The 27,447-nt window shown below is 49.2% G+C and overlaps 1 protein-coding gene across 4 annotated transcripts in view; it reads right to left on the reverse strand.

Annotated features, from left to right (window-relative positions):
* PLXNA2 (plexin A2) overlaps nucleotides 1–27,447 on the reverse strand; it is a 287,247-nt gene that overhangs the window by 60,717 nt on the left and 199,083 nt on the right. For all 4 annotated transcript variants that reach the window (XM_030473343.1, XM_030473342.1, XM_030473340.1 and 1 more), the window contains exons 10-21: nucleotides 26,974–27,174; nucleotides 25,034–25,130; nucleotides 24,247–24,440; nucleotides 18,629–18,780; nucleotides 14,790–14,907; nucleotides 11,301–11,437; nucleotides 7,807–7,974; nucleotides 6,493–6,586; nucleotides 4,658–4,897; nucleotides 4,343–4,486; nucleotides 2,736–2,970; nucleotides 1,156–1,298 (exon numbers count right to left, since the gene is read on the reverse strand). In XM_030473343.1, coding sequence (XP_030329203.1) covers nucleotides 1,156–1,298; nucleotides 2,736–2,970; nucleotides 4,343–4,486; nucleotides 4,658–4,897; nucleotides 6,493–6,586; nucleotides 7,807–7,974; nucleotides 11,301–11,437; nucleotides 14,790–14,907; nucleotides 18,629–18,780; nucleotides 24,247–24,440; nucleotides 25,034–25,130; nucleotides 26,974–27,174 — 1,923 coding nt within the window. The remainder of the gene's footprint in view (nucleotides 1–1,155; nucleotides 1,299–2,735; nucleotides 2,971–4,342; nucleotides 4,487–4,657; nucleotides 4,898–6,492; nucleotides 6,587–7,806; nucleotides 7,975–11,300; nucleotides 11,438–14,789; nucleotides 14,908–18,628; nucleotides 18,781–24,246; nucleotides 24,441–25,033; nucleotides 25,131–26,973; nucleotides 27,175–27,447) is intronic.

A 27,447-nucleotide genomic window follows, 5' to 3' on the forward strand; every position in this document is an offset into this window, starting at 1 on the left:
TGCAGATTCAAGTAATTCATTACAAGTGAAAATGATGAACTACATTAGGCAACTCTTTACCAAACATCTTGGAGACTTATGTATTGGTTTTACTAATGCTACATAATTAAGCAACTGTGTAACTGGCAACACATCACTTCTGCAGTTCTGCTTTTCATGAGTAAAACAAAAAGCTTTCGTATTTGTTTGGCTTATTTCGCAACTTAAACAGTGAACACAGTGTGCGGGACTGGAAATATCGGGGAATGGGCTGGGAGAGGCTGGTTCAAAGCCTGGATGAGTTTTACCAACACCAGGGCAACTGCTCAGTGTTGGTGCCCACTAGAGAGGCATCAGACTTGATGCATTAATGCTAAGTAGTGTTTTCCTGGTAAAGCAATGCTGCCATATAGAGCACAAGCAAGCAAGGCTTCTTCCTCTTACATCTCTAGCTGAAGATTTGCGCCATCCCCTGGGCTGTGTGAAGACAACAGGACTTTCAGGATACCAAAGCAATACTCCAAGAGAGAGTGCAGAGCTGGTACCTCCATGCATCCTGGATGGAGGATGGAAGCCCCACGTTCTCTCGGTGGCAGAGAACGGTTCTTGAAGCACCATCATTTCTTTGGGTGCTCTCAGAGGTGAGCGGGGCTCATCTGCAAGGGGATCTGATGGACTCTTGCACATCACCCATTTTGTTGTATCCTCAGTGAAAATCTTTTATATACATTTAAACATAGTGGTGGAAGAACCATTAAGGTGCTCACAGGCAGGCTGGCCATGTCGAGCCAGGGCGCTTGCCCTCCGGTGGTCACGCCATGGAATCGCAGCAGCAGGATGCTCCAAGCGTGATGCTCCCAGGCTCAAAACCTTCCCTGCACCGTACGGTGAGTAGGGAGGAGATTAAAAGGACACCAATAACTTATCTGGTGTAAGCTTTGCTGCTGGCCTATAGCAGTATAAAATTCCATAAAATAAAACTAAAGCAACACCGGAGGGAAGGAACTGAAAAGAATCAAACAATGAGGGATGGAAAGTTCTCAGTTAAAATGAACTGGGGGTTCATCCTGCTGACCCCAGTGCCTCTGATAAGATTTGGTGTGGAAGGCATAAAGGCCTCTGGGTTTCACACTGGCTCAGGGAAACTTAAGGGCCTGAGCACAGGCTATACATTACCTCCAGCTCCCTCAGGACAGGATGGTCCTCAATGCCAGGGAAAAGGACCCTCATGGCATAGGTCCGGTAGTCGAGGTACGGGATCCCAGAGCGATCCAAGTCACTGGTTAATTCATTGATATCTGTCTGCAGCTCTGCAAAAGCTGTTCAGGGAGAATGGAACAAGAGAGAAGCACACGTGAGCTCGGGGAGCGCAGGCTTTGGGGGGGCTGCCTGTCTGCTCGCCTTGAGTAGGACCCACAAATAGGCCAGCTCAGGAAAGTGATGTGGAGGAGACCCTGCTATGTAGCTGAGACAGACCCTCACCCTTGGAGGTTCTGCTGAAAGCAAGGGAGCACACACTGCACAGAGCAGATGCTGAGAACAAAAGATGCCTATTAATTTGTATGCAGTTCACACCTGTGTACACACACCTACAGCACCTTTAAAGGCTGCAGATAGAAATGAGGATCTATTTTCCTAACTTGGTGCCTCCTGTATTTTCCTTTCTTCTTCTTTTCCTCCTCTATCAACAGTTGCCAAAATAATCAAAGCTGATGCAGATCAAATCCAAGCAGAAACTGTTTGCTGCAGGGGTCAGGAAGGAATTTATTCTTCCACTCACAACATCACATCACCGTATTATACAGCTGTATGTGTGGCCTTGTGTTCATCCTCCAAAGTATCAAATGCTGGCTCAGTGAGGTCTCTGTACCCCAGCTAGGCTGTGCCCAGGCCCAAGTATGTTCTCTCCTGAATACATCTCATTTTTTGTCCTGTGTTTTCAAGGCTATCTTTCTAAAACCAGCTGAACAAATCCAGTGCAACACTCTAGAAACAGAGGTCACACTATGGAATTTGCAGGTTTTGATTTATTTTTCTTTAATTCACTAAGCTCCCTTCCAGTTGGAAGGACATACGGAACTACAGCAGAATGTTTCTTCTCTCACCCACTAGCTACAGAGATGTCTGCCCACCTCCACCTTCGCTCTGATGCAGAGCAGCCAGGCACAGCTGCCTCGCTGCAGGGGCAAGACTTGTCTGTGTTGAAATCTAGTCCAAATAACACACAAGATTCCCCAGAAGCAAATGCTGAGGAGCTTCTTCCTATCCCTTAGATCTACTCTTATTGCTCTGGGCTTACATCTTAGAGACTGGAGGAGGGACTGAACCAGCTTTCCTGTCCTCCTGCCTTCCCTTTGGGATACATACTCTTTCTTGGGGGTCCAAACCTCCTCTGCTCCATATCTCTGTGCCTTTTTAAAAGCCCTCTACTAAAAGGCCATTAGACAAGGGGACATATTGTGCTGGGCACTCTGGGGCTCGCACCATCCCTCCAGCTCCATCCAGGCATGTTGCTTAAGCAGGATCAAGCTCTAATCCTATTCTCTGCACATTAGGCAGCAGAGCCGTGTCTGCTGCTGACACACTTCTGGCTGCCCACCCTGCTGCAGCGGGGCTGGTGGGCAAACTTTGAGGGGCATGCACCCCAATCCTCAGCACAAACATCGGGTGATGGGGAGGGCTCTGGTGGGGAGAGCTGGAGACCAGAGCATGGAGCTGCAGCACACCAAGAGTGCCTGGTCTCAGGCAGTACTGACCCTCCTTGCACTCCAGGGCCACGCGGGACTCCAGGTTGTCCATCTGCATCTGCAGCCTCTTCAGGGTCAGGTCGTTCTCTCGGGACTTGCGCTTGTAGGCAATGAGGACGATGATGACGATGATGAGGAGCAGGCTGCCTCCAGCCGCGATGCTGACGATGGCTGGCAGGGTCAGGAGGCTGTCTGAGATGATGCTCACTGAACCAGGTGAGAAGATGATACCACCAACACGCACCTACAAAGCACAACGGAGGTAACCAGCAGCTTTAGGTAAGGGTGTCATCCAGTCCCCAAGCCCAAGCACACACCACATGGCCTGTGCAGATCCCTACAGAAGCACTTAACAGTGTCTTGTTTCAGCCAAGAATATAGCAACTCCAATTACCTTCAAACCAGAGGGGTGTAGCTTATGTGAACACAGGGAGGCTTCAAGTCATGATAAATGTGCCAGCCCTTCACTATCTGGGCTTTGTTCTTACTATCTGATGGCTCCATTTGACTTTCATTTTATAAGCTTTCAACTCCCTTTTGTAAAGTGTGGACATTAGCAACCTAGTGATAATTTCACTGACAAGAAACCAAAGTGACTGGAAAGAGAGAACAGAGAAGGGAAGAGAAAGCCCCATGTGAAAGCTAAAGAGCAAACACACTGGAGGTTAATGCCAGGACAGTCTTTTCTTGGATGTCCCCTGGCCGCAGATGTAAGCAGCTCTCAGCCAGGTTGCGCTTCTGTGCATCACACTGTGATAATGTGAATGTTTTAGATGCTGAACTTAAAGGGAAATAAATCACAATTACAACCTCGTTTGCGCTCTACTCAAGCACTTCGGCAGCTGTGAGCGGATCAGAGGAAGCAGCAATGCCCAAAACCAAAGCAGAGGAAAACGCCGACTGTTATCCTGGATGAGGCCATTGATCCAACCACTCCAGCGTTCAGATGTTCCTGGCTCCTTCTGCTTTAGGAAAAGGCAGAACCTTCCCACCCACTTTGCAGATCAGGTCTGGATAGAAGGACTGTCGAAATCCCAACAGGAGGGAGAACACAACCCACTGAAAATCATAGAATCATGGAATGGTTTGGGTTGGAAGGGAGCTTAAAGCTCATCCAGTTCCAACCCCCTGCCACGGGCAGGGACACCTTCCACTAGAGCAGGTTGCTCCAAGCCCCTGTGTCCAACCTGGCCTTGAACACTGCCAGGGATGGGGCAGCCACAGCTTCTCTGGGCACCCTGTGCCAGCGCCTCACCACCTCATAGTTAAGAATATATTCCTAATATCTAATCTAAATCTGCCCTCTTTCAGCAGAAGGAAGGGCAAGCAGCACCACAGAAAGGATGATAACTGGTGCCGAAGGCATTGCCAGAAAGATTTGTTCCTTCTAGAAGGCTCTGATAGTAGGTTCCCTCGGGGGGGAAGAAGTTTCTCCATGCTAATCCACATCAGTATTTTACACTTCCAATTAGATAGCCATAAAGATCTAAAATCCTACCGAACCTTGGACAAGAAACTGCACTCAATATCCAAGTGCATCAGGGAGCTGGAGAAGGAGGAAAAAAGATGGGAAAGAGGGAGGGAAAGGATGCTGAAAGGAGCATTTGGTCCCTCACCATCACTTTGTGCTGTCCAGTGAGATTAGGTGGCTCACACAGCAGCTGGGTCTCGGAGACAGTGACAGCACAGGGTGTCTCTCCGATCAGCACGGTGTAGTTGAGCTTTGCTCCTCCAGGAGCGGGTGGGCACAGGTTTCTGCCCTAGGGACAAGGGGAGAGAAGACTGTACAAAGATGCATTTCTCCCGTTTCCACCTCATTCCCAGCTTGTGCAAATGATGGGATTCCATCCAGTGTATCCAAAGAGGGAATAAAAATCTCGCTGGGACTGGTTTTTTGTTTCTTCTCATGGGTTGAGTAAAGATCTCCTTACCTTCATGATGATGGGTGACCCCGGCTTCTGTTCCAGCACCCCGGTTGGGCTCAGCAGTTCAAATGTTGGGTTGGGGTAGTAGATGAATTTGGTGTCATTGTAGACCAGGAGGGACTGCACGTTGTTAAAGATGAACCCAAACTCATCTGGCCGCTCCACAGCATCCAGGCCGGGCCGGTACTCGGGAGTGAGGGGGGGAGCCAGGCAGGCCAGCGCCGTAGCATTCACCACCTTGCAGACCTGGGGGGAAGGTGATGCTTTGAAAGACAGCAGGGAAAACTTTACCTTGACCTGGACAACGATGTTCTGATTCCGTAAATACTCTCTGGGAAGTCCAGGGAAACAGACGTGCAGCAAATACCTGCTCCCAGCTACAGATTGGTGATTAGAGGCAATTCCCAACAAGGGGGAGGAACGATTGTCTGACACTTGTGGGCTGGAGGTAACTCAAAGGTCATCTCCTGCCAGGCTGAGGACACCCACAGCTCCTCCAGCCCTGGAAGCAGGGAGCTGGCTGATTTATGAGGCTCTTGCCTTATAAAGCAGCAAGAGCCCAACCGTTTGGCCTCCCTCCATAAGCAGAAAATTTAATTTCACTCAATTTTGAGTCTTCAGGATTATTTTTGCAGCACTATAACTGCAAGTGCTAGCAACAAAATTAGATGTCTCTTTAAAAAGAGCTCCAATGAAAAAGGTCTTCAGAGGGAAAGGGAGAAAGGGAATAGGAAAAGACTGCTAAGTGATTTGCCCTTTCCAAGATAATACAGGTTCAGTGAGAAAGATCACTGCATAGAAACAGTGTATTTCAGTTTTACTTGGTCAAAATCATTTCTGCAGGTCCTGAAGGTACAATCTGTATTTGTAGCATAAAAGAACATTGCTTGGTTCCCACTTAGCTAGGGATTCATTTCAGTTTCTCACCCCTGGACTGAAAAAAATACAGATTGGGGAAGGAGGTAGCATTCCAGATCAATCCCCAATTCTGCTATACTGACTCCTTGCTTTGGGAATATAAGGGTGATAAGAGGGAGGAGGGAAAGGAGCCTTAAAAATAACACCCAGCTTCACCAAAATACCCAGAGCTCCATGCCCAGCATCCTTCACATGGTGAGGTGGATACAAGGAAGCAGCATCTGCCCTTACTGCGGTGACTGAGCTGTGAAAGCAGCCTGAAAGCTTCTCGTTCAGAAGTGGTTCCCTCTCTCCTCCCCTCCCTGGGCTGGTACAGGCTTGCTGGGCCCAGAGCTGTGGCAGTAGGAGGTTTATTTATAGAGAGGCAGCTAGGGAGAGACTAGTTAAACATAGCCTCAGAGCTGGCAGGTCTCAGCACCTACTCTGGGCTTTTACAGAAAGAGCAGGACTAAAATGGGAAGTGTGGAGCAGCTGGGAATGATGGAGACAGCTACACTTGGGCTTCCCATCATAGTGTGTCTGTAGAGCTGAGCTAGGTACTGGAAATCAAAGGATGCTGAGGAGTGGAAAGGTCTCAGGGCCTCTGACAAAAGGGGGAGTTTCAGAGTGAAACTTTATCTGACCTAAGACAGAATTTGAGGTGATTGAGATGACCTAGAATGGAGTCCTCCATTTCTAGCTTTGAAAACTCCTTGGCAGTTACTGTGCTGCTGAGGAAGTAATTTCTGTGTGTCCAAATCCCTCTTTCCACCATTCCCAGTTTGGGTAAATATAGGGAAACATCCCCCCCCAGCGCAGCTTTTGTCATGGCAAGCCACACCATGCAGAGCACTGGCACCAGTAACCAGTGCATGTGTGCACCCGGGTGAGGGGACCCCTGCAGAGGGATGCTCCCAGGCACCGTGCTGACAGCAGCTACTTACATTGACAAACTCCTTCCCATTGTACTTGACGCGGATCCTCGGCTCCTGGATCACATCCAGGTTGGAGCCGGTAACAGTCAGAGGCGTGTGTCCGCTGTGGAGAACCAGGAGACACCTGATTAATGCTGTGCAGAGAGGCTCTGCTTGACAATAAGGATGCTTGTTGATCTCAGAAAGATGTTTTCTGCAGACACTTCAGGCACCAGGAGACAGCAGGGATTAATTCCCACTCCCTGAGTCACTGGGGAGAGGTGTCCAAAGTCAGCAAGATTTTATACTCTCAGCTTTCTCCAACCTAACAGCACTGCAAGGCAGCAGGATGAGAAACGGGACCAAAGAAATCAACTGAGCTGAGACTAAATATGTAAGACAATAAATTAATCACAGTGGTTAATGATTTACATAGTGATGTTTTTAAGGAACACGACAAATGGTATGTGCAGTGAAGGATCTGACATGCACTTGCATCTGGATTGCAGATGCGGCAAGTTGTCACACAGAGGAGGGGAGGGATGAAGAGCACCTGATGCCGTGGGGGCCAGGTAGGAAACAACCCCCTAGGCTAGAGAACCCCAATTCTCCTACAGTCAGTGCCTCTGTGCAAAGCCTTTCACTCTTGGCTTCCTGGACCAGCCCACCAAACCCATCTCACCCCAAAGCAGACGTGATCTTGAATTGGGACTCAAAGCAAACACCTCGCAGAGCCTGCTGCGAGCTGCTCGCTTCTTTCAAGGGCAATTTTAAGAAAGAATTGGAATTTGAAATGAATTGCTGCGTTTCAGCCCGTGTGAGCGCAACCATTAAAGTAACCCCAGGGGATGAGGCTGGCCCAGGGTTTTTAGCAGTGATGATGCCACGGTGATGTGACAGCGCCGGCCGCCCTGTAACCAAGCAGTGAATCTGGGATAAACACTACGTTTTTATTAACATCAGCTTTTTGCTTTCTTGGTGCTTGCTGGTTTTGTTTTATTGCAGGACTACGAGAAGGAGCCTTTAATGAGCAATTGTGCACTTCTTCAGCAGATGGAAGTGATCTTGGCTTTATTCGTGCTCCCAGAATCTCAGGGCAGACCGCTGCTGCTGTAATTGCCTTGGTAATCACAGCTACTTGATAGTAACTTTGGACCTGATTTTTGGTAACTGCAAATGCTGCAGATGCACAGCCCTGACAAATCCAGGATGCTGGATGGGACGTGCATTTCCAAATTGACCCTCTTTTGACCTCCCACATCATAGGTTGAGAGAGAAAACCCAGACGAGGCATGCTGGTTACACTCCTGCTGTCGAGGACCTGATGTCAGAGCCTTGTGTTACCTGGCGATGCTCCACTCGGGTTCGATGTGCTGCACCTTCGGATCATCGATGTACTCGAACAGCAAAGTCCTCTCCAGCTGAGCCCGGTCCACGCTGACAGAGACATGAACAGCCCCCAGGCCATGGGCTGATGGAGCTGACACGCAGACGATCTCGTTCATGGATCGCCTGTGCAAGAGAGAAGCCAGGGAAGCTTTAATGGGCAGCGTAGGGGTAGAAAACCCTTGGTCCTAGTGCTGACCTGCAGCTCACTAAAAGGCTGAACCATCAGCCAGCTCTACACTCTGATACCTGAAAGGGGATGAGCTCCTGAGATGGGTAGGAGAGATTCACTGGCATGGAAAGGGACTCTGCCTGCCCACCAAAAGAGAAGCGCAGGCTCCCTGAAATTACTCTTTGTGCCAAACCGCAGCCTCCCGCATCCCTCTGTGAACCCGCTGCCTTCTGCTGGGCGTGTGAAAACAGATGGCTGCTTTTGAAATGGGATGCATAAGCTCACTCAAAAGCCAAATTCTTCCCCTCCCCACCCCACTGCACACACGGGCTCTTGTGAGCAGCATAATGGAGCGCATGAAGTCCCCTGGGAAGGGCAATGCCACTGTCACCACTGCCTTACGCCTTTGTGTCCCCATCAGAGGAGGGGTGACCTCGGCCTTGGCGCTGGCTGGCTGGACACAACAGACCATCTGCTTCCAGTGAAGCCCCGGAGAAGGCCGAGGCAGCAGGAAAGCAAGGGGCTGTCAAAGCACAAAGGCACTGCTGGGTGGGTGGATGGATGGATGAGAAGGGGAATGAGATCCAAGCGGTGATGCTCCCACTGCCGGGACAGAGCTGTGAGGAACTGCACAGCTTTGCAGTAAGTCTGGACACTGCTCCTACAAAAGTGCTGGAGCGACATCCCTGGAAGACCACTGTCCTGTAGGGCCACCTGTGGGTTGTCTTGCCTGCCCAAACCTGCCCCTGGATTGCCAAAAAGGCCGTGCTGCTTCTGTGGCTCATTTAGTTTTGGCTTCTCACAGGGAAGAGGGCAGGCAGGTCTGCAGCACCTCTCTGGCAGTTTGGCACTCAAATCAAAACATGTCACTACTGAATTCCAGTGTTCCCCATCCTCACCCTCAGAGGCTGCACAGCTCGTGGAGCATGAACATTGGAGGCTCAAGCGCAGCTGTGCCCCTTCTCTGCTTCCAGCAAGGCTCTGGTGTCTGTACCTGGGCAAGGGGATGCTCTGTGGGCCCCTTTCAAGGTCCCTCAGACACTCCCTAAGGAGTACAAGCACATCACTGGGCCACTGGGCATTCCAGGGGGTATCCAATAGCGGGTACAGCAATGTTCCTAGTGCACAACTTAGCACACCCATCCACCATAACCCAGGGAACAGAAACAACTTCCTAAAATATCTGAAACAGATTGGACTGGACTATTTCTGTTGATGCAGTTGTCTACCTGTTCCTGCTCTCCTCCTCCTCCTCCCTTGTCTCATTCTCACTCTCCACCTAGGTTTCATTTAACCACGATGGCACCCTTGTGTGAGGACCGCGTTTCTCCACCCTCCTTGCTGCTTCTCTGTTTCTGTGGATGCTGAAGAGCTGCCTGCTCTGCTGCCTGCCCGCTGCCTGCTTTCTGCCCAGCCCTGCCAGACTCTACCGTGCCTGCTTAGCTCTGGCACAAGATCCAGAGTGACGCCTCGCTGCTGGCAAGGCTGCTCACAGCTCCCTGTGATCAGTTAATTAGCTTTCCATGCTATTAGCATGTCGTCATGGTGAATCTACCCACTCCTCCGAACAGAGAGGGGAGAATGGGGGAAGCTGTAATTAGAGTGAATCTCATTAGAAGCTGCTTCATCTAATCAGGCTCCCCCACACCCTAGAGTCCAGTCGAAGTTCATTGCCTCCAAATAGTCTAAGCAAAACAAAGTGCACAGCGTGACCCCACATGAAGGATGGTGCCATTCATACACTGCCCTGGCTTTGTTTAAGTTTCTGCTTGCCTGCTGTAATTAGACGATACAGAGAATTCACAACTCTTCCAGGTTTTGCAGGTCACTGTCTGCAGGTTGCCTAAATATAATCATATATTTAAGGGATTATATCACAGGGCTGATGCTGCTCGCAGGCCAGCTTCCAAGGCTGCTTCTGCTGGTGAGAATGCCATTACCCATGTGTATCTGAGGCAGCAATCTGGCACCTTTGCTTTGGATGAGGGAAGAAATATTGGTGGATTGGTTACAGTGAATTGATGCGCACTTGAAGACCTTGGCATGTCCTGAAGCACCATTCTAGGATGGATGCAGAATAAGCACTAATATCCCAACATGCTCCCACATCCCTGGCAGTGTTCAAGGCCATGTTGGATGGGGCCTTGAGCAACCTCGTCCAGTGGGAGTGTCTCTGTCCGTGACAGGGGATTGGAACTGGATGATCTTAATGCCCTTTCCAGCCAAAAGCAGTTTATGATTCTATGATCTCAACACCCACAGCTCCCATAGTGAACCTCTCAGTCTTCCAGATGAGAAATTCACCTTCAGAGGTCTTTTCTTTCCTAGAAACTTCCTCGGTTCCTCCTGGGAAGCCTGATCTGAGAGTCCCTTTGCACATCACACCACTTTGCTTAGGTTCCCCAAGCTCTGAAATGCACCCTGTCGGCTTTGGGTTGGTACAGGGCATGGATGTGTACGTGATGCACACAGATGTACACTGCATGTGTCTTTTTTTAACTAAGCCCCAATAAAACCCATTAAACCCTGCAAATGTCAACTCTGTGTTTACACTGCTGGCTAAAAAGCAAATTTGCCATAGAAATCCCTGAGGAGATGGATGGCTGTGCAAGTTTCTCAGCAAGAAGGTGTGTGCACATCCTCGCTTTGCTCTGCCACGCAGAAGCCCACCCGTTGCTCTGACCATTCCTGGGAGGTTGAGGGATGTGCAGCAGCGGCTGCAATGAAAGTAATGCCAGTTGTTGAACTGTGAAGAGAAACCAGTTGTTTCTTACAAATGTTGCATGTTCTTCAGATTAACCAGGCTCAGGGCAGGTCCTGATGACCACTATAAACATTTTACAATCACAGTGATGCTTGCTGAAGATGTTTGGACCAGTTAACATTGTAACAGCATGAAAATGAAATAATGGACAGCACTAATACTGATGCAATCCCTCCCTGGCCAAGCAAGGCTCGGTCACAGTACAGGAGAAGATGGTTTCAGGTAATAAAAGAGGAAATGGGAGTCTTCAGGGGTTCCCAGATGAGTTTTTTGCTGTGGCTGCATGTTAAGCTACAGGAGATACACTGTGCTGTAGCCCTGATAACCAGGATGTTATGCCCCATCCCTGGCAATGTTCAAGGCCAGGTTGGATGGGGCTTGGAGCAACCTGCTCTAGTGGAAGGTGTCCCTGCCTCTGGCAGGGGGTCGGAACCGGATGAGCTTTAAGGTCCCTTCAACCCAACTCAGGCTGGGATTCCATGACACAGAACTCCATGAGACAGCTCAGGCCCTTACCCGTAGAATTCGCAGGTCTGGTTTCCCAGGAGCACTGAGACACGGCTGCCGGCTCCCAGGTAGTGCCCAGAGATGGTCACCATCGTCCCTCCCGACTCTGGACCACGACTTGGATTCAGAAAACTCACTGCTGGAGTCTGGAGAAACAAAAAGACAAACTCACTGCTGTGAAGGGAGATGCTGTGAGCCCAGGGACTGTGCCAGATGGAGAAACACACTCCCCGGAGCATCTTTATGCTCTGGCTGAGTGCAGGTATCCTTTTTAGAATGGAAAACCAAAAGAGAAGATGTGTCCTGGACATCTGACAAATCTCCTGCTACATTTTTGAACACAGCTCTGAAAGACGTGATTCAACAAACTGAGTGTAAATTTAGCCTTGGCAAAATTAGGTATTTACCTTCAACTCAGTCTTTACACAAAGGTAAGCTGTTTGCACTGCAGTTTCACAAACTAAATATAGCCCAAGCCTGGCAAACTGCCACGAGGGAAACCTGAACCTAAATATTTCAAGTTTGCCAATGTGGTAAAGCATCAAAAAAACCCACCAGGCTCTGGTCATTGGCAGGACTTTAACAAAAGGCAGCTCCAGCTTAACATGAACCCCCCGTGGTGGTATTGTGGGGGCAGAGCCTGTTTCCCGTTGCTGATGGACAGACATCCTTAGTGAGCAAACAAGTCCCACTCGACATTTCCCTGGTGATATTACTGCAGCAATGTCTTCATCCCACCTTGCACCCCATGAGCTTCTATCCCCCTTAACAGAGTTTGCAGAAAGCAGGTACCTTTCTATTTATTTTCAATCAGTGGATATTACCAAATTTGTTTTCCTAATGCTTCCACATTCCCCTCGTTACGACTCTCATCTGCAAAGCCTGGCAGCCTCCCAGCTCTGCTCCCCTGGCACCACCTGCTTGGCAGCTCCCAGAGTTTGTCCTGTTTTCTTTACTGTTTTCACAATGCAACATGTGTTTTATGGGTGCCACAGCATTTGCCAAAGCAGCTCAGGCCTGTTTGACCCTGACTCCTGAACAGACCAGAGAATAAAATACACAATCCACCCTGTTGTGGATAATTATGGGATAATGGTGCAGGAGGGGAAGATTCATCCTTCAACTGCTCATTGGCAGCTCCCAGTTCTTATTCTAGCTGGGGTTGAAGTGGACTCGATGATCCTTGTGGGTCCCCTTCCAGCTGAGGATATATGATGGTTACCCCAGCTAATGGCAATACCAGACTATAGGAATGGGAATAGTGTTGACACTGGGCAGGCTGGGGAGCATTTCATACAACCAAGAGAAGTGATTCCAAAATGCAAACACCCCACTCAAAGGATGTTCCATGTATGATTCCCCATCAAAAACCTCCTTCGGCCTCCAGCCCAACCCTGGCAACTGTTCCCTAAAGTGAGCAATGCTGTAACACTGCAGACAGAGAGAGCCCACCACAGCCACCCTCCTCCTCCAGCCCACCCCAGGGCTGGGGTGCAGCCAGCATCAGATGAGGGCCTGAAAGCTAAATAATGATTTTCCATCTTCAGCTCTTGATTTGGTGATAATTATGACAGATTTACAGACCAAAGCAGCTCCAAGGTTCCACCTCCCCAGATAAAACAGGTGTAATTCAGGTGACAGCATTGCTCCTGCACAGTGTCAGGCTCCAGATGAGCTCATGAAGGTATAAACCCTCATGGGGTCAGAAGAGAGCTCTGCTTTAAGGCACCAATCAATTTTACTAGTGACTTTAATGGCATAAAGCAGCTGTAATGGAATCTGTGGCAGCACTAAAGAGAAAAATAGAGGCCAACTAACAAAAGGCAATGATGTGCTGGAAGTTTTAGGTGCCTGAGAAAAAGAAATGATATAATCAAGGTAAGTGCTGGAAATCAGAAGCAACAATGCAAAGGATGATGACGCTCAGCATATGTTACAGGGTTCCTGCAAGATACTACTCCAAGATTCATCTCCACAATTACCTTCCACTGGTTCCTGGTTATTATTTAACACAAAGCAAGAGAGATTCCTCCTTGTGTCACATGGGAACCTGCCTTTTGATTATGGGGGAACTGGGGACTATACTGGCACTGCCCTGTGATGATCAGAGTTTCTGGCATACTTGAGCAAAATGTGGTGGTATTTTGCACCCCTGCTACATTGTGGAATAACTGAAACCCCAGGGGAGGGTGTGGGTTACAACACTGATAGGGGTGGCAGGGGTTAGCCTGATTTATCTCTCAATTAGTTTACAAATTGTGGACAATTGGGAAGTGCTGGCATTTCTCTGCATACAGATTCCACTAAGCACAAAATCAATGTGGCAGGATGAAGTGCCCTGTTTAGGCAAAACTGGAGATATGAGAAACCTCAGCTGTGCCTTTTAAGTTTATGAATAAAAAGGCTGCTAAGTAAACAAGGGAAATAAATGACCCACTCAACCAATGGAAGCCACCAACCCAAGGAGCAGCTCTCCATTAAGCAAAGAGAAAGCTTACACTGAACCAGCACCCTTCGAGGGGAAAAAAAAAAGGACCGTAAGAGTTGGATGCAGAATTACCCTTCCATCCAAAAGGGTAAAATTAACTCTATAGACAAAGAAACTAACTCTGATATGGTTCATTTTCAGAGTTGATTAGGTTTGTAGCAGTAACTGAGCTGCAGAGGATGGCTCTGGTGCTTGCTGTCCTGTTTGTTGCTGGTTTCACGCAAAAAGGCATATTGGTGCCTGTCTGTACACACAGGTCTGCACAGAAATGTCTTCAAAACCAGCAAGAAGCAGCACCCTGGATTTACTCCCATTAAGTAAGCACCAAAGTAACAACATCCCTTCATTACAAACAGGAAGATTTCTAGTGTTGACTCCAATTCCTTGACAATTCCTCACGCACAGAAAATCCTCAGGTACAGAATAAAGTTATGGCTTAAAGCTGAAAAAGGGGAGATTTAGGTTAGATATAAAGAAGAAATTCTTCACCGTGAGGGTGCTGAGGCGCTGGCGCAGGGTGCCCAGAGAAGCTGTGGCTGCCCCATCCCTGGCAGTGTTCAAGGCCAGGTTGGACACAGGGGCTTGGAGCAACCTGCTCTAGTGGAAGGTGTCCCTGCCCGTGGCAGGGGGTTGGAACTGGAGGAGCTTTATGGTCCCTTCCAATACAAACCGCTCTGGGATTCTATGATACGTGTAAGGCTCCTCCTGGGAGTACAACCAATGCACTTTACAAAGAGTGAGCCTAGAAATTTAGAGAAGCTTGTCACTACTTTGGCGGTGCAAAGCTGAGACCAAAGGCAGTGGAAACCCTGGCTTTAGCTTCCCACCTAAATCCTATGTATTCTGCAGACCTCTACAGGGTGGGCTACTAAAACCTGTTCAATGCCATGGGGAAAGCATCAGAAGATGGCACTTCTGGGGCTGTCTTCTGGTGTTTATCCATTTGATTTGGCTATTCCCATGGAACACGCGTGCTGCCCTCACCCCCAGCACCCTGGTAGGACACTCACCACAAACATGTACTGCTGCGTGGACTTGGCTGTGAACTCCGGTTTGCACTCTCCGATGCACAGGAGCACTGGGCCAGAGCTGATCCCTGGAAGAGCCTGCCCCATTTCACAGACGATCCTGGAAGCAAAAATGCCACAGGGAGTCTTTGGCTGGAGGTGCCAGCAGCGCCCATGCAGGGCTGGCTTTCTTTTTCTTTCCCTTTTTCTCCCTCCCCTTCTTTAACTTTGGTATCTACCTCTTTGGAGGAAGTTAATTACTGAGTCTATTTTTACCCGATGTTATAATTTAAAGGGAAAAAAAAAAATCAAAATTAGACATAATTATTACAAGCTGTAAACTCCAGAGCAAAGCAGAGCTCTAATGGCAATATATTAGCCAGTAGCAAAGTGAGTGCGAAGTCCTCAGAGTAACAGATGAGTTCATTAAGGGAACAGCTCACGCTGCAGTCTCCCAGTTAATCAAAAAAGGAGAAACCTGCTTGGGAATGATAGAGACAGCCATGGAGAGCAGCATTTTCAGGGGAGACACAGATCCGCTCCTCCTGCAGCCCAGCTCAGCCCTGTGGGCACTTAAGGACAGGAGAGCTGCTGGGTTAACCCCAGCAGGCCAGGCTGGAAGATGAGGAAACAACTCATCACCCTGTGGGTATGGTACGTAATCCAGGGGATGAGTAACATCAACTGGAGATGAGACCAAGTGAATGTCTTGTCATGCTGGCAGGTTTAAGAGAGGTTTTCAAAGGGATGTCAGCTGGTGGGGCTCTCTAGCTGTACCTAAAGAGGATGGATGCTGCTCCTGCAGCAACAGTGGGAAGACAAATCCAAGAGCATCCCGTTGGGCACTGGAAATCTAAGGACAGGAGTAACCTATTTTTGGGGCGGGGGAATGCAGGGATGAGACACTTGGTGTCTGGCCCTGACAGTGATGCCAGAAGAAGAGCCAGAGCATCATTTCCCACGTGAGGCTGAAGGCACCTCTGCAGAGCGGCAGGGAAACTGCTTACTCCTCTGCCAGTCATGTGCCAACACATAAAAGGCTCCAATTTGTGAAGGCAGCATGTCAGCTGCCTTCAGCAGCACTGAATTAACTACAAATAACATAAAATAGACTAAAGGAAGAAAAACAACCTGCGGATGAGCATGCACAGGTGATGCCAGGAGGCCTAACGAAATACACACATGTAGTCAAGAGCTCTAATGTGAACGTCCTTATTGCTGCACATCAAAACGAGTTGCCTAGAGAGATGCTGCCTTTGGAGAACAGGAACTGAAGCATCTCAGCTGAGTGCCTTCATGTACCACGTGCTCCTCTCTCTGCCTTTGAGCCAGACATCGCCCATGAACCTCTCTGCTATTTCATTGCTTCTCCTCCTGCAGACTGGCAGGGTTGCTGTGCTGCCAGGCAGTGGGCTAGGATGGAGGGCTGGTATTTGGGAGCAAACATCTCTGTTCCTGCCAGCCCATAGGCAAAGGAAGGTGAAGTGATTCCTGACACCCCATGGGCAGGAGAGGATAGTGAAGGTTTTCTCCCACAAGAAGCAAAGATACACTGAGTGCTATATATGGGGGGAAACACTGAATACTATATATCCACTGATTATATAATATTCAACTGAAAGAGGGGAGATTTAGATTAGATCTTAGGAAGTTCTTCACTGAGGGTGCTGAGGCGCTGGCACAGGATGCCCAGAGAAGCTGTGGCTGCCCCATCCCTGGCAGTGTTCAAGGCCAGGTTGGACACAGGGGCTTGGAGCAACCTGCTCTAGTGGAAGGTGTCCCTGCCCATGGCAGGGGGTTGGAACTGGATGAGCTTTAAGGTCCCTTCCAACACAAACCAGTCTGGGATTCTATGATTTGCCAGTAAAGCAGCTGCTGTACAGCACCAGCCATCATAAGGGGACATGGGATGGGGCACAAGCAACCTGATACACCTGATCCCAATTCCTGATGCAAGCCAAATTCCCAGCAGGTACCTTGTTACAAAATGATGCATTCAGCAGAGCAGTAGGGTGCTGATTGCTGGGCTAAGTGGCCCTTTCACCAACATTAACCTAATTGCTGGCTGATAGATTGCGTGGCTGGAGCATATGGCGAGTCATTACAGTCTTGGAATTCAGTCTGCCCACAGAACCCTTAAGAGGGTCCTTTTATCTGTTTTCATCTTTAAAAGGCAGCTCTCCTGCTAATGCTTGCTGTTATCTGCCCAGGGTAAATGTTTTAATGATGTTAACAAACTTCGAAAGCTCAAGAGCCGTAATTAGAGTCATGATTATAAAATCAGGGTTTCATACCATCAAAGGAGGATAATTTCATAATCTTCCATCCTTTATTTGAAAAATAAAACAAAACACTGCTCAGCAGAACAGCCCAAACCGCTAGCAGTGACAGCACTAGTGGTGCAGTGGTTGGAGCTGTTCCTGCAATAACATCAGTGATGCTTTGCATGCCCATAGTGCCCTTCATAGTGGAGCTGTTGGAGCAAGTCCAGAGGAGGCCATGGAGGTGCTCTGAGGGCAGGCAGGGACAGGCCAAGGGGAATGGCTTTAACCTGCCAGAGGGGAGATTGAGATGAGCTCTGAGGCAGAAGCTCTTCCCTGTGAGGGTGCTGAGGCGCTGGCACAGGGTGCCCAGAGAAGCTGTGGCTGCCCCATCCCTGGCAGTGTTCAGGGCCAGGTTGGACACAGGGGCTTGGAGCAACCTGCTCTAGTGGAAGGTGTCCCTGCCCGTGGCAGGGGTTGGAACTGGGTGAGCTTTAAGGTCCCTTCCAACACAAACCATTCTACGAGACATCACATATTGCTCCTCTCCTGCTCTGCCCAAATGACCCTCAACACACTCTTCAGCACTTTGGCTACACTGGAACAACCCCCTGGAAACAGCCCCAGGAGCATGTGTCACTTTGGGAGGTTCACTCGCCCATCCTCTCTTACATGCCTGTTCTCTAATTTTTGGTTGACATTTTCCTTAGTGAAATAAATGAACTGACTCCAGTGGAGGCCCATTCGGATTAAGCGGCTGTCACTGCCTCACCCCCCTAACAAATGGCTGCGTGCAGGCAGCAGCATCGGCTGCATTTCAAATACAATGGGGAGCAGAGGGGGCAGAGAGCTCAGCACCAACAGCAAGGTGCTCATCAGAAAAGTTGCTTAGCAAAGCAGGAATGCTGGTGTGGAAGGAAACAAAACAATGAAAGCTTAAAGGGCTGCCAGATGCCCCCAGAGAGCATCCAAGCACCTCATCCACTTTAGGTTCTTCAGCCTGGAGAAGAGAAGCTGCATGGAGACCTCAGAGCAGCTTCCAGTATCTGAAGGGGGCCTACAAGGATGCTGGAGAGAGACTCTTCAACAGGGACTGTAGTGATAGGACAAGGGATAATAGATTCAAACTTAAACAGGGAAGATACAGGTTAGATATAACGAAGAAGCTCTTCCCTGTGAGGGTGCTGAGGCGCTGGCACAGGGTGCCCAGAGAAGCTGTGGCTGCCCCATCCCTGGCAGTGTTCAAGGCCAGGTTGGACACAGGGGCTTGGAGCAACCTGCTCTAGTGGAAGGTGTCCTTTCCCATGGCAGGGAACTGGAAGCAGATGAGCTTTAAGATCCCTTCCAACCCAAACTACTCTATGATTCTATGCTTGTAGGAACGATGTGCCCTGGTCCTGGCACCATCCACCTCCAGACCCCTTTCTGCAAGGCTGGAAAGGGTGAAGAGCTACTGCCTGGGGTCTGGATAAGTTATTGGCCTCCTGTGCATTTTCTGGAGATCAGGGAGGAGGCTTTGTGTGGGCTGGACAGCCCTGGGGACCCGCAGTGGGGACAGCTGAGGTCTATGAGGCCACTCACTGTTCAGCGACAACGTAGTGCTCAGGCAGCGGCGTGCACTGCACCCCGGCCACCTGCACCCCACGGGCGATCTCCGAGAAGTCCAGGCCCAGGTTCACACCACGGATGGTCACCCTTGTCCCTCCTTCTGGCGGGCCCGAAACCGTCAGGATCTGGAGGAAAACAAAACACAGGGATATTGAGCTGGTGTCCACAGGCATCTGCTCCACAGGCTGCTCAAGGATGCCGAGTGCTGCAACCTCCACCTGCTCCTGCTGCCAAACCCAGGCCACTGCCACCCTCTCATGACTCCTCTGGATGTCTTTGAGAAGCCCAAGGATGCTGAAATCCATCTGTGCCATGCTCCACAAAAGAGGACATCGTGGTCCCTGAGCTGGCCAAGAGGCATGGGCAGAAAGCCTTGCAGAAGGATGAGACTGACTCCTTTTATGTATACTCAGAATATGGTAAATTACCCTTCAGAAGTAGCCTGCTGCTTTAGAGGTCTGCAACTCCTGCCTTGGCTGTTCCCTGAACGTTAATGTCACATTTTATTAGTAAGCTGGCACCTCAAATGACTTAGAAATGTTAAAGCGTGAGGTGTGTGCTTTAAAGCTGCCTGTTTATAGCCTGCCTCAGCCGTAACCATCTCTGCTCGTATAGACTTTCATTAAGGACACTATCCTCTTCAATTAGGAGGATAAATTACAGTAATGCATAGTCACAAAATTTGGACCCAAGACTGTCAAATAGTTGTCCTTAATCTGCCACCGGTCCATTGTTGCTCATGGGTGAGTTACTAATATTCCCCATGCTACAGCTGTTATCCATAAACAAACATAATCCACAATAATGCAATTCAATTAATTTAATGGATAAATCTTGTTTAGGCTTGTTTGTTCCAGCCCTGTCTTTGGCAAAAGATGAGCTCTTCAAAAGCTCTTCCTGAATGGAATTTGGCCACACATGCTGGGGTTCAGCCTGTTCCATACACTAAACATCAACCCCCTACTTCTTTCCTCTGTGTAGACTTCAACTTCTACCTCCCTCTGCCCTCACCCACACGACTGAGGTTTCTGATTTATTCACCATACACTCTCTGTCGTGCTGCTGCTTTCTGTAACTCACACCGCGTCGCATGTCTTGTACCATTTAGCTCTGTGAAGCTCTATGTGCCCTTAAAAGACACTACAAAATCACACTGGATTGCATTACAGCAAGTCCTGAAGGCCTGCACTGGTAATGGGAATTACCTGAGCTCGGCACTTCACATACTCGACAGTTACATCTGTCCCTTGCAGCTCTAGAGTATGTTCAAATGCATTTGCTGGAGCACTTACACTTGTGGGCTCATCACTGCTTAAAGGAAGTCCCAGTTTGCCATTTCCTGACCTCCCCACAACCAGTGGAGCCTCCCCACACAAAGCAGAGCTGATGCTGTATTTTCAAGATGTCCTGACCTGGAAAATCCCCAATATGGAGCTCCCTCCACTCGACCTAGATTTTAGTGGCCACTAATTGAACAGTTTTGAAGTAACTGTGCCACAAAGCAGCCCCAGGGTTAGAACAGATGCATTCAATTAATTACAGCTGGAGAGATTCAGTCAAAATCACAGAAAGAAGATAAGTCTTAAAGGTCCCGTCACATCATGCGCTGGTGACCCCTCCAAGCAGCATCGCTGGGTCACCTCCTCGTGTGGTGGCCAAGGCATCTCCAGCAAATCCAGCCCAGGGCTGCCCTAACCCCAGCCTGGCTGTCCTGGGAGCTGCAGGGCTGGCTGTGATCACATTCCACATTTCTAATCTGACAGAGACAGGATTAGGAAGAAATATTCCCAAATTTCAAGCACTAGACTTCAGTAGAGTGGCTTTTCACTCATAGGAGCTGCAAAGGGCACCTAAGGAAAACCAAGGCCATTACAATGGATCACACATCTACTGGTCAGGGGCCTACACCTCTGCTGGAAGTTTTTCAGGTTGTTTGCAAAACTGCAGCAGTTTGGAAGTCACTGAGCTGTAGATGGGGTGTGGGAGGCAGGGAAACTGGTTCTGCTGATGTCCCAAATTATCCTGAGCAGGTCACCTCTCCCCTCTGTATCAGCCTTGCCTGGCATAAACAAATGAGCAATCCACCACCCTAACAAAGCATGTTCCTGCTGCTCAGTATAAGGATTTCTGCAGGTGTAAAGCATTGTATTTTTCCCAGATCGGATCCAAATACAAAGATGAAGTGGGTGGTGGTAGGAGCTTGGTTATCTCCACACTCTGCCCTTACACCACATAAGGGATACAGATGGACCACTGCATTTCTGGTGTTCCTGCTTCTTATTTGAAACCAAGGTAGGGATCCCAAGGATCCCCAAGGTTGGAATCCAAGCGATCCCAGGGATCCGGGAGCCCCAACACAGTGCTAGCACACTTGCCTCCCCAGCCTGCAGAAGACACTGCTACAATGATACAGGATAAATGTTCTCAGCCTCACGCCTTGCCCGCGGCATGGTTCAGCATTTCTGACATAAAGCAATATTTAGCCTCCAGAAGAAGTCTGTGCACAACACAGGGACACCTAGGGCTGGCTGTGGATCTGAGAGGGTTTTCCTTCCAGAGCTGGAGGTAAGCCACGAGCCTAAGACCATCCTGCACAATAACCCCTTGGCATCTGTTAGGGTGCAAAGCAAGCACGCGGCTTGCAGAATAAATGGCATAACCTCTGCCCCCTCCCAAAATGTCATCCACCTTCCTTCTCTTTGTCTCTTTTCATCCTGCTCTAAGCTGGCTGGATCCCAGCTGATGAGCCCAGCAGGGAACCAGCACATAAGCATTGTCATCCCGGCATGATCCCTTCTTGTCTCTGCCTTAGCTGATAGCGCATTCAGAACCTAATTGTTATCTCAGCAGAGCAACTCCATTATTCAGCCTGACAGTGCCCCCCCTTCAGCTGTTTGTTGCACTGATGTTATATTAATGAGGCCTGCAAATAAATGAATAGGAGATCAGAGTGCCTCTTGTTCACAAGAAAACGGGGGGTTATTTATTTATTGCTCAGACCACAGACCATGTGGAAGTTTTACACTGTTAGAGGGACGCTGTGGGTGATGGCTGGGCCTCTCACTCAGAAACAGGACTGAATAGATCCTGCTGCTCATTTACTTTCATGGCTACTAAAACAGAATCTCTTCTTACTAGTTATGCATCCCCCAAAAGGCACTGGTGCCTCTGATCTAAGCCCTTGACCTCTGGCTTGACAGAACCTGGCCGCATGAAGCAAAAGGAGTGGGAAAGAGCCTGTACTGAAGGCTTTTTTAGTCTGAGTGATCCAGGCTGTGATGCAAGCCCCAGTATGAGACCAAACACTGCTCCCCCATTGAGTCTGCCAATGCTGGTGCATGCAGGATGGAGAACATGCCACCAGACCTGCATTACACCTGCCAAGAGCAGGTTGGTCCAAGCAGGGCACAGGGGTCTCTTCCCAGCACTGGACGTTGCAAACTGGTACCCAATATACTGAAACAACTCGGATGGCAGCAAAAAAGACCCAACTGAAATGAAGGCTGTAAAGGTCTTATGGTCTCCAATATAATCTCAGGGGAAGAGGGCTAAAGAAGTTAACCTGTGCTGTTAAAGGTCTGGGTTTAGGAGTATGAGTTTTCAGCCCTCTCAGTGCCCTTCCCATCAGTGGATCGCAAAGCACGCAAAAAAGGCCATTACTTCCCTCTGCTTCTTTCCCCTTCTTTTTCTACAACAGGGAAAACTGCAACTTGACTTTTCATGAAGAATAAATAAAAACAAAGCTGTAAATTCATAAGGAGAAGGGTGGGAGGTGGAGTTCAAGGAAAACCACCAAACACTGTGATCAAATCACAACAGCTCAGAGCACTGCCAGAGTCAGCAGAGGCCATGGGATGATACATCCCCCTGAAACCTGCATTTTCTATTGCTGAGCCTCTCTGTGGAATAAGCCAATCTGCCAAGGAAAACGCAGACTTCTTCCTTGATTCCCACATCTCTGAATCCACTCAGAGCAATCTCCTGAGACTCAGAACATCCCCTGGCAAGGCACCCTGCGCTTCCCGCTTTGAAGGCTGAGACACAGACCTGGTGATGGAGACAAGAAATCTGTAGCAGCAAAGCTTTGCTCTTTTCTCCTTGGACAGAGACCAAAAGTGTTGTTTTCAAGCTGGATGGTGATAAAACACTTGGTGGCAGCGCTATGCCCACAGCCAGCCTGGCAGAGCTTAGATGCAAGTCACTGGGTGGCTGGAGCAGTGCTTTTCCCCTTCTCTGCTTAGCTTAAGGAGGGGTGAATAAATGACTTCTAAGACTTCATGAATGTAACAACTGTCTGAATGGTTTATGGTGAAGAAAATCTCAGGCAGAGGCCGTTTTGCTTGTTGCATCTTGTAGCACAACCTTGTGCAAGAACAGCACTCAGATAAGAAACCTGTGATTTCCAAGTACTGGCAGGACAAGGCGAATATCTAGGCAAGCCTTTAAGGCTCATTTTATCTCTCTGTAAAGATAGCTATGACTTGCCAAACAAACCAACCAACCAAAGGACAGATTCTCAACATTTCTTAATGCTTTCATGTCTCTGCATGGTCAGAGCCACCTCTGCTCCTCTGCAGCCTCACAAGCTCTGCTCTGAAGCACACAAAACACAGCACAAGAGAAATACCTGCCCATTAAATATAAAATGTGGTTGGGGAGAAGGTCTAGGAAAGAAGTACCAAAAGCCTGCTAATGCCCCTGAGGACGGATGGACCCTCCACAGCCACATCCTCTTCCATCCCCAGCCTCGATACAGCACCACCAGCCTCTGTGGTTTCCTCCCCTCCTCCCTTAAAAGGAGGATGATGCCTTCATCTCAGGGGATGTGAGAATGAGCCACTTTAACTAAGCTGGTGTAGAAACTAATCTGAGTTAAAAAGCAACTTCCACATGTACTGGGGTCCTTATTCAGCTGGCAGAAGCCTGTGTGCTGCCCCGCCACGAGCATCAGCGCAACAGGCTACTTGGATCCAACACCTTCTGCAGTTATGGCCACACACTCGGGGCAAGGGAGGCTTTTTAGGAGGAGTTAATTAAGTGAGAGACCAAAGTCTTCTTTCATTCCCACCTGAGTGTCACTCCTAATGGTAACGTTAACAGACCGAGTAGAGTTTTACTGGTAAAAATGCTCCTGGGAGACATTCTGCATCCCTCAGTGGTCTGAACAGAAACAGCAGAAGCATCAACTATAGACTAATTAGCTCCCTAGTTTAATTAGCATTCTTGCAACAGTCCGTAGCGGTCACCCCAATGCTGGTAGCATCACTGGCGAGTGACAGCTGCCTGCGGGGCAGTGAGCTGAGCACCCCAGCCATGTGCCTGGATCCAGACATTAATTTCATGGGAAGCAGTGGAGTGTTTTATTCCTTGTTCTTCAGCACCGGACAACGGTGGATTTTTCAGGCAAGAAGGAGACAGACGCTAATCCATTTTCGATGGAGCAAGGAGAATCATGGAATAGCTTGGGTTGGATGGGACCTTAAAGCTCATCCAGTTCCAACCCCCTGCCACGGCCAGGGACACCTTCCACTGGAGCAGGTTGCTCCAACCTGGCCTTGGACTGGAGAAGGACCAGAGATGCGCGCTCTTACCTCGGTGATGCGAGGGTTGGAGCACTTGACGTTCCTGCTGGACCAGTCGAGCCACGGCTGTGCGGAGGGCGCGCTGCAGTGCGGCCGCAGCGTGCACTTGGCCTCGCCGCTGCACCAGCCACACTCAAACTTGGGGTCGGCTTTGAGGCAGAGCCCGCAGCTCTCACGCTGGGCTGCGCACTTGTAGAGGTGCACTGTGGGAAGAGGGGACGGGCACTGAGTGCAAAGTCAAGAACTGAAAGAGTCACATGGGCTACAGCTGCTCTTGGACTTGTAAGCAAAGGAGGATGTTGAGTTTTCATAGAAGCATGGAATGGTTTGTGTTGGAAGGGACCTTAAAGCTCATCCAGTTCCAACCCCCTGCCATGGGCAGGGACACCTTCCACTAAAGCAGGTTGCTCCAAGCCCCTGTGTCCAACCTGGCCTTGAACACTGCCAGGGATGGGGCAGCCACAGCTTCTCCGGGCAACCTTTTCCATTGTCTCACCATATTCTCATCAGGAAGAATGTTTTCCTAATATCTAAATCTAGTATCTAACATCTTTTGACTTAACAAGCTGCAGACTGGACTTGCACATGTGGTTCCCACAGCCCAGGCTGTATCAGTGGCGCTTAGTGAGCACCTCTGTCAGTGGAGCAGAGTGAGTTTGCTCTTATCCACAGCAGGATCCACTAGGACCACAATGCCTCTGATGGCAGCTAATGCTGCTCTGCCCCAACAGCCACACTCCAGCCCCATCACCATCCTCCTTTCCATGCCTTGAAAGCTAACTCAAGCAGACTTTACCTTTCAGATTCTCCGGGTTGTCAATAACGAAGTTCCCATTCCAAACCACAGCGAAGTCCACTGCTAAGTTGCTGATGTCCATCCCATCATAGAGATACTGAAGGAGAAGATTGAGAATGAAATGGTTGGGAGGATGTACCAGAGGCACTAAGAGGAAAAGAATTCTTTTTTAAAGAAACCATGATTATTCTCCGCTTAAAACCCGCTGATGTCTGAACCACCACACTTCTACACTTCATCTCCAGAGTTCTGCTTTGACTTCCTCCTCCTCACCAGGAAGAGATAATTAAATCAGATCTAGTCCTTGTGAGAGGTAATAGATTAATTATTCCATGCACAGTGGTTGCTCTTGTCACTCAGTCTCTGGCTTATCAATACAGCCCCTCCAGTTAATCAGAGTGGAAGGACTGCTGCCTTCAGGCTATCTTCTCACACAATCACCATGCACCCTAGTGTGATTGGGAGCTTAAAAATCACACTGCAAAGTTCTGCCTGATGAAATAGGCCACAGATGAGAAAAAATAGATGGTGCAGAGAGGTCCTTTCCCAATCTCTGCTTCAGCCTAGTCTAGCATAGCACTGGCTTGAATTATTCACCTTCTCACGGACATCCTGAGGGCTGTGGCTGAGGGAATCTGGATGCTTCAGGTGAATTCCCAGGGTATTCTGAAATTCCCATTCTCACAATGAGCACCAGTGAGGCCTCTTTCTGTTATTCTTTCAGTAAACCGAGAGCTGCTAAGAAGACTTAAAAAGGTGAGTGAGCATTGCCACCATCTTTGGAATGAGGGAATGATGATTAAACCAAAGCAGATTGCTTTGTCCCCCATGCAGTAATTGGACAGCTTTAACTTTTACATTCGGTTGTACTGATTCACCTGGCCCGAGTTTTACTAAGTTGATGTGAAACGAGATCTTCTGCACATGTGATAGGATGTGAGTACAGAATTGCCCTTACGTACTCTACTTACCACTTCCTATTAGCCTAACAGGAATAAAAGTGCTTCTCTAATGTTTATAAATCTCTTTGGATAGGAAAAGTACTCTATAGTATTAATACATTTATTATCCACCAAGCTGCAAGGCCTGAAGATGGCCACTGATATATAAATATCCAGTGAAATTGTTAAAAATTCAAAACTTCATTAACAATTTAAGACCATCTGCGCTGAATATTAAAGTGGACCCTGTTCTGCTGCCTAAACCAAACTGAATGTGCCCTCTTTGCCCATGTACATCTTCAAAAGCATGGAAAGGAGGGGAACGACCACATTCTTCTCTGCCTGTCCTCCAGATGGAGTGTGCCACATGAGACCAAACATGGGCTGCATTTGCCATTCATGTTTTGGCATCTCTGAGTACCTGCCATGGTGACTTTGGGTGTTCTGGGTTAAAATGTGCCAGGTCCATTGGCAGGGCTAAGCCCCATCCTATAGAGGAGAGCCACCCTCCCCTGCCTGCTTCCCCAGCAGCATCATTCAGATGATTTCCCTCTCTCTGCTGCACTGTGCTCTCTCTCCCCCAGCAGTTTTCCTTTCCCCCTGCTTCCCTGCACCATGCTGCTTTTCAGCATTACTATATTCATGCAGCTACCGTGACCTGGAATTCGACAGCTCCCCGATAAGGGGTCCGTGATTCGCCTTATCTCCCTCATGTGAATTAGCCTGCCTTAACACCTTTGGTTACACTCCCTCCTCCTCCTCCTCTTTGCTGACCCCCCCGCCCCCCCCTCAGTCAGACAGGAAACTGCCAGATAAAGGATCTTCTCCCAGCTGGTGCTATAATGAAACACCTCGCATGGCCACGGCAGGTTCCCACCAGGAATTCGGGATTAGTTTAACTCCAGGATTAGTTTAACTCCAGATTTTCCACTTTCCCCGTGGCTGAGCCCATCCCCTTCGCATCTGACACCCATTTTGGGCACCCTGCTGGTCCCTCACCGAGCTGTTCTGGCACTGGACGCTGGAGCTGTTGAAGCGCAGGGCAGGCACGCGGTGGATCACGCCTTGGATGCTGAGGACACACTCGTACCCGCGCTGGCCAGACTGGGGCTGGGGCAGGTTTCTTGCCTTCAGCGTGATGGGTTTCACCTCTCCCACTGGGATCAGGATCTCCTCTGTGGGGAAGAGCTGGGGACAGTCCTGCGGGAGCAATAAAAGAGAGGGAGAGGTTACAGCAGTAATGGTGATCTGCAGTTCCAGCCAGGTCTTGGTCCCTGCTCTGATGGGCAGGGCTGATGTCCCAGCACATCCTCACTGCACAGCACCAGCCACTTCTCAGTCCACTGATGCAGCTGCAGGTTAAGTGCAGAAGTCATAGAATCCCAGCCTGGTTTGGGTTGAAGGGACCTTAAAGCTCCTCCAGTTCCAAGCCCCTGCCATGGGCAGGGACACCTTCCACTAGACCAGGTTGCT

This window comes from Strigops habroptila, chromosome 18, assembly GCF_004027225.2.
Source record: "Strigops habroptila isolate Jane chromosome 18, bStrHab1.2.pri, whole genome shotgun sequence".
Lineage (NCBI taxonomy): Eukaryota > Metazoa > Chordata > Aves > Psittaciformes > Psittacidae > Strigops > Strigops habroptila.